The sequence below is a fragment of the Engystomops pustulosus genome, chromosome 7 (assembly GCF_040894005.1).
Source record: "Engystomops pustulosus chromosome 7, aEngPut4.maternal, whole genome shotgun sequence".
NCBI classification, from domain to species: domain Eukaryota; kingdom Metazoa; phylum Chordata; class Amphibia; order Anura; family Leptodactylidae; genus Engystomops; species Engystomops pustulosus.
Genome location: NC_092417.1, coordinates 69,302,706 through 69,322,743, shown reverse-complemented (window position 1 = coordinate 69,322,743; position 20,038 = coordinate 69,302,706). Strand labels below are relative to the sequence as shown.

At 43.2% G+C, this 20,038-nt stretch overlaps 1 protein-coding gene across 3 annotated transcripts in view; it reads left to right on the top strand.

Annotated features, from left to right (window-relative positions):
• Positions 1-3,175: 3,175 nt before the first annotated feature.
• Positions 3,176-20,038, top strand: part of UNC79 (unc-79 homolog, NALCN channel complex subunit) — a 110,577-nt gene continuing 93,714 nt past the window's right edge. For 2 of the 3 annotated variants that reach the window (XM_072116308.1, XM_072116306.1), the window contains exons 1-2: positions 3,176-3,545; positions 6,628-6,748. In XM_072116308.1, coding sequence (XP_071972409.1) covers positions 3,524-3,545; positions 6,628-6,748 — 143 coding nt within the window. In that variant the 5' untranslated portion in view covers positions 3,176-3,523. The remainder of the gene's footprint in view (positions 3,546-6,627; positions 6,749-20,038) is intronic. The other variant, XM_072116307.1, reaches the window with a different exon arrangement.

Below are 20,038 nucleotides of genomic sequence, written 5' to 3'. Positions count from 1 at the left end.
CCTCCTTTTTACACAGCCTGCACCCCAATGTCCACCTCCTTCTTACACATCAAGCACCCCAATGTCCACCTCCTCCTTACACAGCCTGCACCCCAATGGCCACCTACTTCTTACACAGCCTGCACCCCAATGTCCACCTCCTCCTTACACAGCCTGCACCCCAATGTCCACCTCCTTCTTACACAGCCTGCACCCCAATGTCCACCTCCTTCTTACACATCAAGCACTCCAATGTCCACCTCCTTCTTACATATCAAGCACCCCAATGTCCACCTCCTCCTTACACAGCCTGCACCCCAATGGCCACCTACTTCTTACACAGCCTGCACCCCAATGTCCACCTCCTCCTTACATAGCCTGCACCCCAATGTCCACCTCTTTCTTACACAGCCTGCACCCCAATGTCCACTTCCTTCTTACACAGCCTGCACCCCAATGTCCACCTCCTTCTTACACAGCCTGCACCCCAATGTCCACTTCCTCCTTACACAGCCTGCACCCCAATGTCCACCTCTTTCTTACACAGCCTGCACCCAAATATCCACCTCCTCCTTACACAGCCTGCACCCCAATGTCCACCTCCTTCTTACACAGCCTGCACCCCAATGGCCACCTCCTTCTTACACAGCCTGCACCCCAATGTCCACCTCCTTCTTACACAGCCTGCACCCCAATGTCCACCTCCTTCTTACACATCAAGCACTCCAATGTCCACCTCCTTCTTACATATCAAGCACCCCAATGTCCACCTCCTCCTTACACAGCCTGCACCCCAATGGCCACCTACTTCTTACACAGCCTGCACCCCAATGTCCACCTCCTTCTTACACAGCCTGCACCCCAATGTCCACCTCCTTCTTACACATCAAGCACCCCAATGTCCACCTCCTTCTTACACATCAAGCACCCCAATGTCCACCTCCTTCTTACACATCAAGCACCCCAATGTCCACCTCCTCCTTACACAGCCTGCACCCCAATGGCCACCTACTTCTTACACAGCCTGCACCCCAATGTCCACCTCCTTCTTACACATCAAGCACCCCAATGTCCACCTCCTTCTTACACATCAAGCACCCCAATGTCCACCTCCTCCTTACACAGCCTGCACCCCAATGGCCACCTACTTCTTACACAGCCTGCACCCCAATGTCCACCTCCTCCTTACACAGCCTGCACCCCAATGTCCACCTCCTTCTTACACAGCCTGCACCCCAATGGCCACCTCCTTCTTACACAGCCTGCACCCCAATGTCCACCTCCTTCTTACACAGCCTGCACCCCAATGTCCACCTCCTTCTTACACATCAAGCACTCCAATGTCCACCTCCTTCTTACATATCAAGCACCCCAATGTCCACCTCCTCCTTACACAGCCTGCACCCCAATGGCCGCCTACTTCTTACACAGCCTGCACCCCAATGTCCACCTCCTCCTTACACAGCCTGCACCCCAATGTCCACCTCCTTCTTACACAGCCTGCACCCCAATGTCCACTTCCTTCTTACACAGCCTGCACCCCAATGTCCACCTCCTTCTTACACAGCCTGCACCCCAATGTCCACTTCCTCCTTACACAGCCTGCACCCCAATGTCCACCTCTTTCTTACACAGCCTGCACCCAAATGTCCACCTCCTCCTTACACAGCCTGCACCCCAATGTCCACCTCCTTCTTACACAGCCTGCACCCCAATGGCCACCTCCTTCTTACACAGCCTGCACCCCAATGTCCACCTCCTTCTTACACAGCCTGCACCCCAATGTCCACCTCCTTCTTACACATCAAGCACTCCAATGTCCACCTCCTTCTTACACAGCCTGCACCCCAATGTCCACCTCCTCCTTACACAGCCTGCTCCCCAATGGCCACCTACTTCTTACACAGCCTGCACCCCAATGTCCACCTCCTTCTTACACAGCCTGCACCCCAATGTCCACCTCCTTCTTACACAGCCTGCACCCCAATGTCCACTTCCTTCTTACACAGCCTGCACCCCAATGTCCACCTCCTTCTTACACAGCCTGCACCCCAATGTCCACTTCCTCCTTACACAGCCTGCACCCCAATGTCCACCTCTTTCTTACACAGCCTGCACCCAAATGTCCACCTCCTCCTTACACAGCCTGGACCCCAATGGCCACCTCCTTCTTACACAGCCTGCACCCCAATGTCCACCTCCTTCTTACACAGCCTGCACCCCAATGTCCACCTCTTTCTTACACAGCCTGCACCCCAATGTCCACTTCCTCCTTACACAGCCTGCACCCTAATGTCCACCTCTTTCTTACACAGCCTGCACCCCAATGTCCACCTCCTCCTTACACAGCCTGCACCCCAATGTCCACCTCCTTCTTACACAACCTGCACCCCAATGGCCACCTCCTTCTTACACAGGCTGCACCCCAATGTCCACCTCCTTCTTACACAGCCTGCACCCAAATGTCCACCTCCTTCTTACACATCAAGCACCCCAATGTCCACCTCCTTCTTACACATCAAGCACCCCAATGGCCACCTCCTTCTTACACAGCCTGCACCCCAATGGCCACCTCCTTCTTACACAGCCTGCACCCCAATGTCCACCTCCTTCTTACACAGCCTGCACCCCATTGTCCACCTCCTTCTTACACATCAAGCACCCCAATGTCCACCTCCTTCTTACACATCAAGCACCCCAATGTCCACCTCCTCCTTACACAGCCTGCACCCCAATGGCCACCTACCTCTTACACAGCCTGCACCCCAATGTCCACCTCCTCCTTACACAGCCTGCACCCCAATGTCCTCCTCCTTCTTACACAGCCTGCACCCCAATGTCCACTTCCTTCTTACACAGCCTGCACCCCAATGTCCACCTCTTTCTTACACAGCCTGCACCCCAATGTCCACCTCTTTCTTACACAGCCTGCACCCCAATGTCCACCTCTTTCTTACACAGCCTGCACCCCAATGCTATTTCTTTTTCAAAGCCTGCACCCTTATGCCCCATCTTTATAGCCTGCACCTCCATACCCTTCTTTCTTCCAGTCTCCCTCTAGCCTGCACCCATTCTTTCTCGAGCCATGTCCCCCTTTTTAATCAGTCTGTATACATATATACAGTCCATATAAGACATAGGATATACATGTATACAGTCCATATAGGACATAGGATATACATATATACAGTCCATATAGGACATATGATGGTCATATATACAGTCCATATCTACACACAGGTGATAAGGCTACGTATATGCTCTCTATGGGTCCCTCATCCTGTCAGCCTCCAATCACGGACATCACACGGTCCCTGATTGGTTGTGCTAAGCCCCGCCCCTCATCCCTTAGAGCCGCCCTTCTGCTGTTGTTGCAGACGGATGCGGCGCCCCCTCCCTCGTGTGTTTGGTGACAGCGATGCCCCCCAGCTACGGGTGTCAGGGCCCGAACTAGTCCCCCGGACCGGACTCTCCACGAGGCGGGGAGAGCGCAGCCCCCTCCAGCACCACGGATCCCTGTGCCAGGCGCCTGCAGCTGGACGCCATGTCTACCAAAGCCGAGCAGTGTGAGTGCGCTGTCCGCGGTGCTAGCACTGAGGGGGGTGGAGGAGGGGAAGATATAGACACCTAAAATGGGGGGTATCTGGTGCGAGCCAGGAGAAGACTAGTCTGATGTAATGGAGGATGATGAGAGAGGTCAGTAATGTATCTGTGCTGGGAAAGTGGCTGTGATAGTAATGGAGTAATAGCGGCCATGATAATAGGGGAACCCTGCTATTATTGGGGAGTCATATATAATAATGGGGGTCAGCCTGGTATTATCAGGGGGTCTAATATCATATAATGATGTGGGTCAGACTGGTATTATAGGGGAGTCATATAGAATATAATAATGAGGGTCAGCCAAGTGTTATCAAGGATTTATATATCATACAATACTGGGGTTTAGCCTGGTGTTATCAGGGATTCATATATAATATAATAATGGGGACACCCTGGAATTCAGAAAGGTATTATCAGGGAGTCATATAGAATATAATAATGTATAATAATGGGGGCCGCCAGGAATTATTGCAGAGACATATATAATATAATAATGGGGGGCAGTCTGGTAGAATCATGAAGTCATATATATAATTTTAAATGGGGGTAAACCTAATATTATGAGGGAGTCATATAGAATATAGTTATGCAGGCCTATCTGTCAGTAAAGGGGGTATTGGGGATTCATGAAGAGTACATTTATTGGGTTATTTGGGAAGGGGCCACCAAATCATTATAGATGAAGGGGCTGATTTTATTAGTTATAGAGGCCTATAATATTATATTATGTCTTGTACAAGACATAGGCAGCTTATGCAGCAATTATTATGTTTTGAGGTCTCAATCAGTCTTGTGAGTAAAGTTTGTGATTATGGCCTCACCTGATCATGTCAAGGTCATCTATGCTCATTGTTGTGTCCTTTATTGGCGTTTAGTAGAAGTAAAGACGGCACCACTCGCACTCATCATTCATGGTTAAGGAATAATTTAATGTGTTCCTAATCCTCCAGATTCCTACTAATCCGCTCCCTTCATCTCTATGAGAAATATAAGCCACATGTGTGGGGTTCTATTATAATAATAACCTGGTGGAATATAAGATGAAAACACATCACACATCAGCAGCAGAAATACATTGTCTGAGAGTCTATCAGTACAGGTGACCTGTATCAGCCAGGGGTCCAGCCTGTGCAGATCACAGAGAATTGTCTTCCAGAGAGTCAAATGGTTTATAACCTCTGATTGGGAATAAACATGTTCCTATTAACTTACAGCAAACAGAGATATGGAATATGGTGGGGGATTGAACCCTAAAAGTAATTAGAAACGTGTACTTTGCATTCTCAGCACTGGAGATCTGTAACGATAAGTAGTTGTCATTGTGGACAGGGATGTCAAGCGATCACCTTTATAGTTTGCCCTTATAACCCTGTTATATGTGCTGATGTTCAAGATTTATTATTTTTTTGACCGCACTATTAGGTTGGTTTTCCACATTCAGGATTTTCTAAGCAGTTGATGTCAAAGCCAAGAATGGATTCAATAAAAAATATAGTACAGGCAGTTCCCGAGTTACGTACAAGATAGGGTCCGGAGGTTTGTTCTTAAGTTGAATTTGTATGTGAGTCGAAACTGTATATTTTATAATTGTAGATCCAGATAAAAAAAAGCTTCATTACAGACACCTTACAGATGATTATTGCAGTCTGGGACTATAGTAAAGCATCCAGAAAGCTTCACCAGAGGTCAGAGGGGTCTGTCTGTAACTATGGGTTGTCTGTAAGTCGGGTGTCCTTAAGTAGGGGACCGCCTGTACAGACTTAAGAACACCAGACTTATAGATGACCCCTAGTTACAAATAGACTTCTGGATGTTGGTAATTTACTGCACTTTAGCCTTAGACTACAATAAAGAACTATAATAGTTATTAAAGGTGTCTGTAATGAAGCTTTATTGTTAATCCTGGTTCTTATGACAATCCAACATTTTTAAAATCCAATTGTCACCCAAAAAAATTTTGTCTCGGGTTACAATTATAAAATATACAGTTCTGATTTACATACAAACGTATCTTGTATGTAACTCGGGGACTGCCTGTATACTTACCATACACTGGCTCACAGTTTGAAAGTGACCTATTGCTACATGAGCATTTGTTCTTTTTAAATGGATGACACACTAACACACTCATTTCAATGGACCCATTCACATGATCCGTCAAAGGTGAGCTGTCAAAGGGTTGGGACAATCGGGCAGAAAGAATGTACACCGGATCCATTGTTTACATCTCGAGAAGAGCACAAGTTCTTCTGGAGGTAGCTTTAAGACATCCTAATTATTGGGAATGATAATTTGTTCCCGTGGCCCTTAGTATAAAATGGTTGAAAACAGAATGAAATTTTGGGGGAGATTTATCATATGCCGACGCACCATGCACAAGCGCATGATTAAGTCCTACCTGTACTGCAGCACTGGATAGGTCAGGAGGCCTTCTGTAAAAGTGCCCTCTATACTGTACATTCTTGCTTGGTTTGGCCAATGAATGTAGTCAATGGGAGTGGGGAGCACACCAGTCCCAAATATTTCATACAGCAGCTTTTCTCCCCAAGAACACAAGGATTGGCCTGCTGAAAACCCCAGGTGCTCAATCCTTATCTGTCCTCAACATCTTCTGTGGTGGGAAAGTGTGATATGAACCTCACATCCAGCACTGGATGAGGACTGACTACTATTAGGAGTTGTAGTCTTACAAAGACTGGAGGCAACTGGCCAGAAGTGATCTGTTCTGTGGGGCAGACAATGATTTGGACATAGTTACATAGTTTACTTAATTGCTGGTTTCATTGCCTAATGGCACATGAGGATTGTATTCTTCCCCTCCTGTCAGTGGTCATCCATACAATGTCCTATCAGTTGTCCCTGTTTGTCCATGGGGTAAGAGTACAATGCACATGAGGTGTTGGGAATATTTCGCAGCACTAAGAAGCCAGGACGCTTTCCTGGACAATGTGGAATAGTTCTGAACCGTTATATTCACAGGTTGTTTTCTCACTTGTTGACCTGTTACGACGCTGAAGTCTCTGCTTTCCCCTGTCTCACTTGCAGTTGCTTCTAAGATCCGATATCTTCATGAGTACCACCACCGGGTCATCCATAACACTTATCCAGTGCCAACGGGAACGGACATAGCCAACACCCTGAAATACTTCTCCCAGACACTGTTAAGGTGAGATTTCAGTATTTCTAGTATGAACTCAGTGCATAGAATAAAAGTCTGATAGATTCTTGCCTAGATTTCTGCCTTGTCAATGCACCTTAAGGACAATCCTATTAACCACGTTCTCTCTGATGCTGGAGCCTTCTATACACCAGAACCACAATGATCCGAGACCACAAGGACATTGCCCTCTAAAATTAGAACACTCCTGACTAAAAGGAGTAAATTTTCATCTAGCTTTCTTTGAGTCCTGAAAGATAGATCTTCCTGCTTAGGCAGCGACTAAAGAATTGCTGCATAACTAGTATGGTCCATCTTTCAGGAGTCTCGGAAAGTTGTGTAATAATAGATTTGGCTGTCAGTCATATTACCCAGATTTTCTTAGGACTGTTTGCCTGGTCTAATTCACATTCAGGACATTTGGAAAGTTGGATGAGCTGTTGGCTCATTTTTCCCTGGTGTGAATACCTTAACAAAAGTGGTGGATATTACAGGGATCTTTGATTGTCAGGGAAGTGTTCTATAAAGGGGTAATCCCATGCATGACGATTTTCCCCTATAAATAGGATTGGGGATTAGTGCCTGATCGGTGTGAGTCTGCCTACTGTGACCCCAAATGATCATGGGAATGGTTAGTGGGAATCAACTAGTTTGGGATTATAGCTGTACGTTGCTGCTCCATACAACTCAATGGGACTGCCGCAGATTTGTTTAGCACAGGCCCACATTTATTATGCCTTCTCTGACAGAAAACTGGAGACCCATTACGCCATTACCAGGTGGGCCGTATGTACTATAGTACAGAGAGACGTACAGTAAGTGAATAGACCAGTCAGCCCCCACAGTATTCTGCGGCAGATAAATTATGATGGATGATTGATCTGGAGTAATTTAGAACTGTGGAGTGTTTAGTTGGTATAGTTTACATCAGAATATTTTGGCGCCAGCGTTGCACCACGCCCCTTTTCCCAAGACCACTCCCCTTTTTCGGGAAAGGTCAAAACACCTCAATAAATGGGGCACACAGCATTTCAGGTGAAAATTACACTTGAATTCCGGCGTACACAGGTTGAGGAATCTATTCCTATTGCTACAATCTTTGAAAAATCACCTAAACAGGTCTAAAGAGGCATAACTTGGCAGAGAAACATCCCTGATAAACCAAGAGCTCAGGAGATCAGGGACGCTAAGGCCAGGCGTGGGGGGGAAATATTCTGACTGGCTTAAAAAGCCAGTCATGATATATAACCCTCATACAGTAGAATGGAACTTTGCTGTGTATACACAACTCATTCATTTCATAGGGGGTAATTGGAAACCCTATTCTCCTAAGGCTAACAATGATCAGACACTTAATTTCTGTCCCCTGTCATGATGGCAGGACAACCCTTTAATGTATATATGTTCTTGTGCGCTCGGATTATATAGTCACCATACAGTACTGTCTGCAGATAACGTGGGTAATAGCATTGCAACTCAATTCCCATTGCTCATACTTTCAATCCATTAAAGAATGCTAGTGTTTGCAGAGAATGGGTATGGGTGATGTGTGGGTGGTGTGAGCTGACAGTGAACATCAGGAAAGTCACATTACACATTCAAATGAAGAAATAAAATGTTTTCTGACTGCAGATTACAAGCCTGTGCCATGGCGAGGACAAGTCTTTTTACTGCCCTCGCCATGCCTCTCAGGTGGCAAGAGTGGTGAATAACTCCCATTTGTGCAAAAATATCTTTGTGCAAATGGATGTACTAAAGAAATAAATCCAGGTATTTTGTCCTTTATTTATTCCAAATTTTATTTTAATTAATGCTCCCACCCTGCCGAATAGTGAGCACTGGAGTCAAATACAGGATACTACTTAGGGGTAAGTGAAGGATAAGTAATATTAGATATTTCCATAGTAAATTCACCAGTAGAATAGTGAGTGCAGCTCTGAAGTATAATACAGGATGCTTCTTAGGGGTCAGTAGTGGAGAAGTATGCTCTCACCCTATGGCCTACATCAGCTGAATAGTGAGGTATCTGGAGTAAATGACAGGTTACTAGTAAGGGGTCAGGACAGGATAAATACTATTTATTTACATAGTGACTTCACCAGCAGAATATTGACTGCAGCTCCAGATTATAATACAGGATATAACTCAGGATCAGTACAGGATAAGTAATGTCCTGAATTGATAGACTCGCTTTTAGTTAGTCCTAATGTGCTAAAAGTGCAGGAAAAGTTTTGTAAACCCCCCCCCCCTGAAAAGTTGCATCCAAATTGAAAAAGAAGGCCTGAGGATCAGAAAACAGAGATTTTTGTGATGCCAAAACTCGACGACAATCCAAGAGGAGAAAGATTATAAATCCTGGGATTCCCCACAGTGACTCCTGAAGCAGAATAGTTAACACAGCGCAGGAGTATAACATGTTATGTAATGTTATGACATGTTATGTAATGTAAGTACTAGAATTGCACCAATACAAGAATTACACCTATACAAGAATTTTGGGTGCAATACAACATCAGAACTGCAAAAAGCTGGTCTATGGAGTTCTATTTCAGCCTCATGAATGTGGAGACAGTTCTAACTCTTTTCGGTTGTGTGCTAATTCATTAACCCCTTGTGCCATAATCTACTATCCCAGTGAAAATTAATAAATGCCCTAAACAGTGTCCTCCAGCAGAATAGTGAGTTCAGCTCTGGAGTATAAAGCAAGATTTAACTCATGATCAGTCCTAGATTAGTAGTGTAATAAGTTCACAATGACTACACATACAATTAGAAGTGTAGATGCTGACTATAATTCAAGCCGTATTTGCCCTTTCAACACTTACAGAGGGTCCAATAATACCATAATAAAAAATCTTTCTATAACATCATCATGTTATGTAGTGTTTTACAAATAATGGGATACATATACAAACAAAATTAGACATTACAGAGCAATACAATGGGCCGATGATTTATTTCTTATTAATACAATTAATAGGAATAATTAATAAAATATAATAAAATAAAATAGGGCTTATTAATAAAATTTATAGGAATAAACTGTAGATTTCCCTCATTGTTCCACAAATAAGGAAGCAAAGATTGATTGATGGATGGATGGAGTGTGTGTTGTTGTTTGGTCTTCACACATTTATCTTATGACATGTTCACATTGGATTCTTTTGCTGTCACTGGGTTGACATAGATTTCTTTACCTGGACCTTCTGTCAGCATAAGGATATCCATACAATGGGCATTGATTATCAGAAACCATCTTACTTATTGCATTTCAGCTGATATGATCGACTTGTGCTGCGGCTCAGTGTCCATCAGACTTGTGACAGGATTGTTTCATGGTGCACATTGTTGCACTGTTGAGTAATTCTCTTTCTTTGCTTAATTTTCTTCTTGTACTTATCATGAGTTATATGATGCCCTATACTCAAGTCACATCAAGAGCAGCAATATTTCTTGTTTTCCCTCTCAATATTCACCTACCACTGATATATGACTTCCAATACTACTTCAAATACAATGGAGTAGTTACCCATGGCAACTAATGACATACCCAAAGTTAAAGGGGTTTTCCCATGAAGGCAAGTTAGGCCCTATCCGTGGGATAGGGTCTAATTTGTTGATCAGTGAGGGTCACAGGGCTGTGACCCCCGCAGATTGTGAGAACGGGCAGTCCGACTGACCCCTCGCCGCTCCTCAGACTAATGGAGCTGATGTAGGTGCGCTGCGCTCAGCGATCTCCGTCAGCTCCATAGAGATTAATGGAGCAGAACGGTAATGCGCGGCCGTCTGCTCCATTAGTCTGAGGAGTGGCGAGGGGTCAGTCGGACCACTCGTTTTCCCGATCAACGGGGGTCTCAACACCTTCGTTGGAGAATTGCCTTTAATGTTTTTAGACAAAAAAACAGCAACTGAAAGCAAAAATTTATGTTTCTGGAAGTTTTGAATTTCTTCATAGTCTGCACTAGTAATCTTCAAGCATTTTACCATGGGTACCCCTGGAAAAATATATATTTTTATGGATCCCCAAACCCTCATGGTGACTGTAATAGTTACCTACTGTATATAATCGGTATCCAAGGGTAGAAAGTGTTACTATAGATTTATCACTATACTGATGCGGCTGCCTATAGAATTGTGCAGATTTATCTGTGACTAGAGTATCAGGAGTATCATGAGAAAAGCATTACTCAACATTGTAAAAGGACTGGACCTGTGAAATCTTCCTTCTCAAATCTTGTTATTATAATACTGAGCAACATCTCAAGTTGGCAAGGCAGGAGTTAATTTATCAAGAATCAGATCCCCTATCATCTTCCTCTATATGTCTGGCCACTACAGGACTGTCTGATTCTTGATAAATGAGCCCTATCAGCTGAATTACCCCATTCTAATGTTAGGATGACTGAGCAGCCATCACTGTAGCATTGAGCGAAGGATATTTTATTATAAGATGCATCGTGATACAGTCAGGATTCTTTCAGGGGAGGTCCACATCAGTGACTGCTTTTTGCCTAGACCTTTGTACAGCTTTCAGACAAGACCCGTTAAGCGTAGCGCCACCTATGGGCACCAATTTACATGTGAAATGAATGAATAATCTCAGGGATATTCATTTAGCTCTGACTTCCATGTCCCCCTGCTGGTGCAGTGTCTGCAAACAGCATGATGTGCTGTGATGTATTATGGGAGATCTTTTGCTAATGTTTCCATCATGCACTGCTGGTGTATTACTATTTTTTAGTATATTTGAAGAACAGTTCTGCATATACATAGCTGCAAAAGAGATCCCATAAACTGGGATTTAAGGTCTTGGGGCATCATCAGCATAGTAGCTTTCCACACCACCGGTGTCAGGGCTAACACAAAGAGTGGAGTCTGAAGCATAGTTCCCTGGTTTGTATAGTGCTCAAGCCAAGTCACTGTAGCATAGCCCGTATCTACTTGAATGGGAGCTGAGCTCTAGTGATTAGGCCCGGCCACTACATATAGTTGGCTATAGTGGCTATGCTGGTCCTATGGTAGTGGGGATGCTAGTTTGGTGACCCTTACCAATCTGATATTGATTGGTCAGAAAACAGTCTCAGACATAATACTGTACATCAGGGATCATTGAGATTACATCTAGAGGTGAATATGTGAAATAGTGAACATGGGAGGACCTGAAATATTATGTACATAAAATGCAATAATTATACATGACTTTATGTGTATATTCCTCTCTCTTCAAGATCTCTTTTTGCTGCTTGTGAAATGAAAATGATTTACTTACAAACAGACTATGAAACCTAGTTCTTACCTAGCCCTGCTCACACAGCTGCTTTAGGTTGCTCCAATGTATAGAGGCAAATCCTCTATAATCTAAGATCATACAATTTCTCAGTGTTATATCAAGTGCAACATTACAGAAGCCTTATCAGAAACCTGATACCCAATGGATTCATGCAGATATCTGTTTAAATAGTAATTTTTTTTCCACAATTCTGTAGCTCTTGGGATGTAAAACAACTTTGCCTATTATCTTTATTATCCATATCAAGCAGTTTCTTTGCTATCCCCCTCAGATTATCTCAGTGCTGCAATAGCTGCTTCCTGTCCATGTGCTGATAAGCCCTGGAGTAGTGATGTGTCATTTGCAAACGAGCATGCTCACTTAACCCCACCCCTAACTGTCTCACCACGCCTCCTCTCACCTGATACAATTGGGTTAAAAGTGGTGTGGAGTGAGGGTACTGGCTGGACTGTGGCTTCCTATTACACATGTAATAGGGAGCCATTCAGGAGCCAGAAGAACTGGCTCTTCTTAGTGAGTGGAGCCGTAATTCGCATCACTACCCAGTCTGTAGTACTGGAGTGCTGTGTTCTCTCTGCTTATTTAGCAGAACTGGATGTGTTCAAGACTGTGGATACAGATGTTTCCTGCACAGAATAGTGAGGTACAAGATCTCCCCTGTTCCCTATCAGTCCCTCCATCCCAGTCTGTGATTCTATAGAACTTTCTCAGTCTCTCTCTGCACCTCATGCTGCAGCCCTTCCCCCACCTTGCTATTAACCCTTACTGCTCACACAGCACAGACTATAGACTTCATCTAACTGGTTTACTTATTATTCCTTCCACTTTTTACAGTCATAAGTTTTGAGAATGATACAAATGTTAATTTTTAAAAAGTCTACTGCATCAGGTTTTATAATGGCAATTTGCATATACTCCAGAATGTTATAAAGAGTGATCAGCCTAACAGCAATTAATTGCAAAGTCAATATTTTCCTAGAAAATGAACTTTTTCCACCAAAACACTTTTCAACTTCATTGCAGGCCTGCCTTAAAAGGAGCAACTAACATGGTTTCAGTGATTGTTCCAGTAACACAGGTGTGGGTGTTGATGAGGACAGGGCTGGAGATCAATCTGTCATGATTAAGAAAGAATCACACTTTAAAAGGAGGCTGGTGCTTGGCATCATTGTTTCTCTTCTGTTAACCATGGTTATCTCTAAAGAAACATGTGCAGTCATCATTGCACTGCACAAAACTGGCCTAACAGGGAAGAGTATCGCAGCTAGAAAGATTGCACCTCAGACAACAATCTATCACATCATCAAGGAATTCAAGGATAGAGGTTCCATTGTTGCCAAAAAGGCTCCAGGGCGCCCAAGAAGGACCAACAAGCGCCAGGACCGTCTCTTAAAAGTGTTTCAGATTTGGGATCGCGCTACCAACAGTGCAGAGCTTTCTCGGGAATGGCGGCAGGCAGGTGTGAGTGCATCTGCATGCACTGTGAGACTGCGGAGACTCTTGGAGCAAGGCCTGGGGTCAAGGAGGGCAGCAAAGAAGCCACTTCTCTCCAGAGAAAACATCCCCGACAGACTGATATTCTGCAAAAGGTACAGAGAGTGGACTGCTGAGGACTGGGGTAAAGTCATTTTCTCTGATGAATCCCCTTTCTGATTGTTTGGAACATCTGGAAAACAGCTTGTTCGGAGAAGACAAGGTGAGTGATACCACCAGTCTTGTCTCATGCCAACTGTAAAGCATCCTGCAACCATTCATGTGTGGAGCGGCTTCTCAGCCAACGGAATCGGCTCTCTCACAGTCTTGCCTAAAAACACACCCATGAATAAAGAATGGTACCAGAATGTCCTCCAAGGGCAACTTCTCCCAACCGTCCAAGAGCAGTTTGGTGATCAGCAGCGCCTTTTCCAGCATGATGGAGCACCTTGTCATAAAGCAAAGGTGATAACTAAATGGCTCAGGGAACAAAACATAGAGATTTTGGGTCCATGGCCTGGAAACTCCCCAGATCTTAATCCCATTGAGAACTTGTGGTCAATCATCAAGAGGCGGGTTGACAAACAAAAACCAACAAATTGTGACAAAATGCAAGCATTGATTGTGCAAGAATGGACGGCTATCAGTCAGGATTTGGTCCAGAAGTTGATTGAGATCTGCCAGGGAGAATTGCAGAGGTCCTGAAGAAGGGTCAACAATGCAAATATTGACTTGCTGCATTAACTCATTCTAACTGTCAATAAAAGATTTTGTTACTCATAATATGATTGCACTTGTATTTCTGTATGTGATAAAAACATCTAACAAACACACATAAAAACCAGAGGGCAACAGATCATGTGAAAATATAATATTTCTGTCATTCTCAAAACTTATGGCCATGACTGTACATGTTCCCTGCTCCTCCATGTGATGGGAGATGCCAGACTGTCCCCATATACATCCTGTACGTGCACTGTGCATTGTTCACTGGATTTACTTGTGGGAGATGCCTGAGGGCATAGACTGACTGATATTAGTCTCCGCCCACTTCTCCTCTGGTGAAAGATTTTTGTCAAACACTTTCAGAACAGAAAATGCCATAACTTTTACAATTACTCAGACATGCACTACCTTTTACCATAGTGTTGAATTAACAGCACTTCACCTGTAAAAGGTATTTCATTCAGAGCATTAGTGTGCCCTCCGTTTGAAAAATGAATGACCCAAGACAGTGGCGTAACAAGACCCATCGGGGCCCCCATATACCTGACCTTTGCTGCCAACCCCATTCTGTGCGCTATTCTTCACATATATCATATATATACACTCCACAGACATATGCACACACTATATATGCATAACACACATATACAGTGGTGTAACTTGAAGTTGCTGGGCCCCAGAGCAAATTGTGTGCCAGACCCCCGACTAGAATGGATTATGTATAGTACTAGTCTTATCAGAGGAAAGATACACCATATGGGCCTTCTAGGCCTCATGGGCCCACTTGCACCCTCAGCACCTTCTCAAGTTACGCCCCTGCGCATATAAAGCATAGCATTGTATATACTATACATACAAATACAACCACACCATATAGACAAGGCAGATATAGATCACTTACTGTATAAATCAGTTGTAGCTCCATCCTTCCACCCCTGATCTGTCCTTGTGTTCATCTTGGTGGCCCCTAACAGACTCCATCACTTACAGTACTTTGATAACTTTTCCGGCCATAACTTATTTCTACAGAATGCACCACTCCATGCAGCCTATCTTGAAACCGTACACCTAAAAACACCACAGTCACTTACAGTATAATGTCACATAGATAAAAACTATATTCTAATTTATATACAGGCATCTACTAATTTATATACAGCAACGACACCCTCTTATAAATTTATGCTTAGTCTCATTCATTAATGTTTAGCAAAGCAGTACCCCATTAATTTATATGTAACCCTGTACCAGATCATTAATTAAAGTAACTAAACAGCCCACCCTCAGCATACCGTATGTAGTCAGAAGAGCCCGGTGCAGGAGCTCCCTTTATACCCCCCTAATAATATACTGTCCAGCAGCCATTATAACCTCCCCAATAATATACTGTCCAGCAGCTATTATAACCCCCCTAATAATATTCTGTCCAGCGGCCATTATAACCTTCACCCCTAATAATATACTATCCATCAGCCATTATAACCTCCCAAATAATATACTATCCAACAGCCTTCCTGACTGGCCTGCGGCTCCCTATTGTATACGTAATAGGGAGCCGTTCAGGATCCAGAAGAGACAGCTCTTCTTAGTGAGCGGAGCCTAATGAGCCAGCTCACTAAGAAGAGCCGGAATTCCCATCACTAGTCGCTGGTTGCATTCACCAGGTGCAGGATACAGTATCAATAGAACAGTAAGTGTGGTGCACCAAGCACGAGAGGGGTGGGGAGAGGTGAGTATTAGTTTTACTTTGAGTCTGCATTATTGTATGTTGTCTAGCCTGAGGTCTGCATAATTTCTTTTTTATGGTCTGGGGTCTGTGTTATTTATTGTCTAGTTCAGAGTGTAGTTTATTAGTTTATTGTCTGGTCTAGGTTCTGTACTATTTATAATCTGGTTTGGGTCTGGATTATTATGTATGTCTAAGCAGCCCTTGGACCATATAAGGCTGTGACAGATGTCTCTAGAACTTTTCTTAACCTCTCGCTACCTTCTGTGAAACTGAAATTGGAAACTGGAATTTATAGCATTGCAACAGGTAGAGCGCCATAAGGTGGTTCAGACTTATACATTGTAACGAACCCTGCAGCTGTGTGAGCAGTTATGTTTCCAGTCATAGTTATTGAAGGGGTATTCCCATTACAGGAAATTAATGTTATTGCTTGTATTTTAAACAATTATGCAGCTTTCCAATACACATTCTGTATCAATTCCTCATGGTTTTCTAGATCTCTGCTTGCTGTCACTCTATATTAATCTTGTATGTTTACTTCCAGTGGACAGAAGTCTGACCATGGTCACACAGGTGCACAGCTCGTTATATCACATCGCTCTGATTACTCTGTGATATAACGAGCTGTGCACCTGTGTGACCATGGTCAGATTTCTGTCCACTGGAGGTAAACATAGAAGCTTCTGATAGAAGGACAGCAGGCAGAGATCTAGAAAACTGTGAGGCCCCTTCCCCACTTGCGAGTGTGATGCGATGAACTCGCATCACACTCGCAACGCAAGCTGTCGGGAACGCACGGCCCGAACGCTGCACCGCGGGAGTGAACTGACATGCTGAGTTCACTCCCGCGGTGCAGCGTTCAGGCCGTGCGTTCCCGGCAGCTTGCGTTGCGAGTGTGATGCGAGTTCATCGCATCACACTCGCAAGTGGGGAAGGGGCCTGATAAATTTATACAGAAAGTATATTGGAAAGTTGTATACATTTTTATAATACAAACAATAACATTAATTTGCTGAAATAGGAATGCCCATTTAAGAAAAGGTCTTGAAAGAAATTTACCTTCTGGTATCTACTTTTTTTTTTATAGAACCAGAGATAGATTCCTGATCACTGCCTTATCCGTGCACATGTGTTAGTATTCTTTGTAAAGCTGCCTATTGGTTTTTAAACATTATATTATGTGTATGGAAATTACTTGGGAATTACTCACAGTGTGGAGTAGCCTTTGTGAGCTCCAGGGGCAAAGGCTATTCCACACACCTAGAAACCTCTGCAGAGCTGTCCCTCTGTCCTGGCAAATCACCGTCTAGAGGGAAGCTCTGCGCATGGTGCTCTCCTAGTGTCACTAAGTCACAATGTTCCAGGAGTGCAGCAACGCGTTCACAAGCAGCATGGACTCGCATGGGGGTGGCCCTGCAGAGGCATGGAGTAGCCTAAGGGTTTTTTAAAACACATCCATTTTGTACTGTTTACCAAGCGTTTGGCTGCTTTGAACCTGTTTATCATAGTAGATAATCAGGTTCAAAGCAACCAAAAGCATGGTAAACGTTAAAAAATGTTTTTAAAACGCATGCGTTTTTAAACGGGCTGAAAATTCATGCTTACCAAGCGGACCAAAATCGCCACATATGGCATCACCCTTAGCCCCGGGAGCTCACAGATGCGATTCCATGCCTTGAGTAGCATCTGCAATTAATTTGCATATAAATAGTTGAAAAAACATTACTTTACAAGGAATAGTAAAACAGGGATGCGGTACAGGGATGTGGCAGTGATGAGGAATCTACCTCTGGATCTACTGAAATAGATTTGAGACAGTAGATTTCCTTTAAAATGGCCAGGAATAAGAACACAAAGTCAGTCAGAAGGCTCCTGGACATTTTTTGTAAGTTTAATAGATATAAAATTGATGGGTCCTGTTGATAACTGCACAAGGTAAGTAAAAGAAAGGAAATGAATGCACATTGTTGTGGACTTCCCCTTTAAGAGAAATTATTTATTAGATATAAAAAATACAATTTATAGCATGTGAGTTCCTATAAAACCATTCTGAATGAAGTTGGTTATTATTGATGGTTATAAATGTGCTCAGTAGATGTTATAATGATATGATGACAGATCTATTACTATGGTTGTCATAAATGATAATGGACAGTTAACCACACTCCTCTAAGTGTATTTTGTGCATTGAATTCTATATTGCAAAGGTTTCTGGTTAGGGAATTGATGCAAGCGCCTTTAAAAGGATAGTAATGTGTCATGTAACCTTAAGTGCCTCTCCTTGGGCTTATTATTTATGATTTGAAAAGGTTTTGATATTTTAAAGTGTATACTCACACTGTTTACAGTTTATATCTACAAATAATCTCTATTAATAAGACTTTGTACAAGGATTTTGACATTACATTACTTGTCCTGTACTGATCCTGAGTTACATATACATTATACTCCAGAGCTCCACTCACTATTCTGCTGGCGGAGTCACTGGGGCACATGTATCATAAGTCTGGCTTTGTCCTTCTGTTTTTTGGGACTTTTCTTGCCTTTTCTGCTGGTCATATGTATCTTAGTGGATTATCCTTATTGATATAAGGTCGGTAGTAAAGTTTCCAAAAGTTGCAATCGGTTCTGAACTAATTTCTACGCCTGGTCAGGAGCAGCTGTAGATTTGTGGCAAATTTTTTTACTTTTTTGCAACTTTTTAAAACAGTTGCAACCTTCACATTCGGATTCAGGTGATAACTCAGACAGTAGTGAACTTCAAAGGGAGACTGTATTATGCACAAAAAAGCCACAAATGAGCACATACACCATGAAGAGTCTCAAAATTCTATAAAAAGGCAAGCCAAAGGTTTGATACATGTGTCCCACTGTGTACATAAGTTACCTTATTATCCTGTACTGATTATGAGTTACATCCTATATTATAGTCCAGAACAGTATTCACTATTCTGCTGTTGGATTCACTATGTAAATACATTACATTACAGGCAGTCCCCGGGTTACTTACAAGATAAGTTCTGTAGGTTTATTCTTAAGTTGAATTTGTATGTAAGTCGGAACTGTATATTTTATAATTGTAACCCCAGACAAATCTTTTTTGGTCTCTGTGATAATTGGAATCTAAAACTTTTAGATTGTCATAAGAACCAGGATTAACAATGAATCTTCATTACAGACACCTTTAATAACTGTTACAGCTGATCATTGTAGCCTAGGACTAAAGTACAATAAATTACCAACATTCAGAGGTCCGTTTGTAACTAGGGGTCATCTGTAAGTCAGGTGTTCTTAAGTAGGGGACCGCCTGTACTTATCTTTTATTGATCCTGAGTTACATCATGCATTATACTCCAAAGCTGGACTCACTATTCTGCGGGTAGAGTCACTGGGCCACAGTGACTGCACAAAAATAACCATGCGGGGCCGCTAGTGCTACGGCGGTGGTTTGCATATATTAAAATACGAGACTCCCTGAGGCGCTCAGGTGATGTAGCCTGAGCATCCAGAGTAATTAGCATAACTTTTATAACTTTATATTCCCGTGATTGCGTAATACAGAGTTATAACAAAAGAAGACCTAACTAGGACACATCTACCATCACTAAACTGTTCTTTAAAATGGTAAGTGGAGGGAAGAAGATTTAGATATAAGTACTATTCTCTTTAGTAAGAGCAGTAAAAATATGGTGCACTGTACCCAAATGCAATCTCAGCATTGACTCAATATTGATATTTATCAGAATGAAATTTAAGACCTGGAAGTCTCTTCCACTTTTGATTTCAGGAAGAATAAACCTAGTAACAATGATAGTTCTACCTAAGTGCTTATATCTACTCCAGCACTCTGTGGTTCCCATTCCTAAAAAATCTTTAAAGAATTGCACTCCTGTACAGGCAGATTGGAACTCCGGGTCCAAACTCAGCCTAGCGACCCTGCAAGGCGACATGGTGCTCGCAGACTATACTTTTGTTACCAAGCAGGACAACTGCAATACATATATCATTGGGTGATGGGCGGACATCTCCCTTACCCAGAGCATCATTTATACCACTACTTACAAATACAGTCCTTATGGTC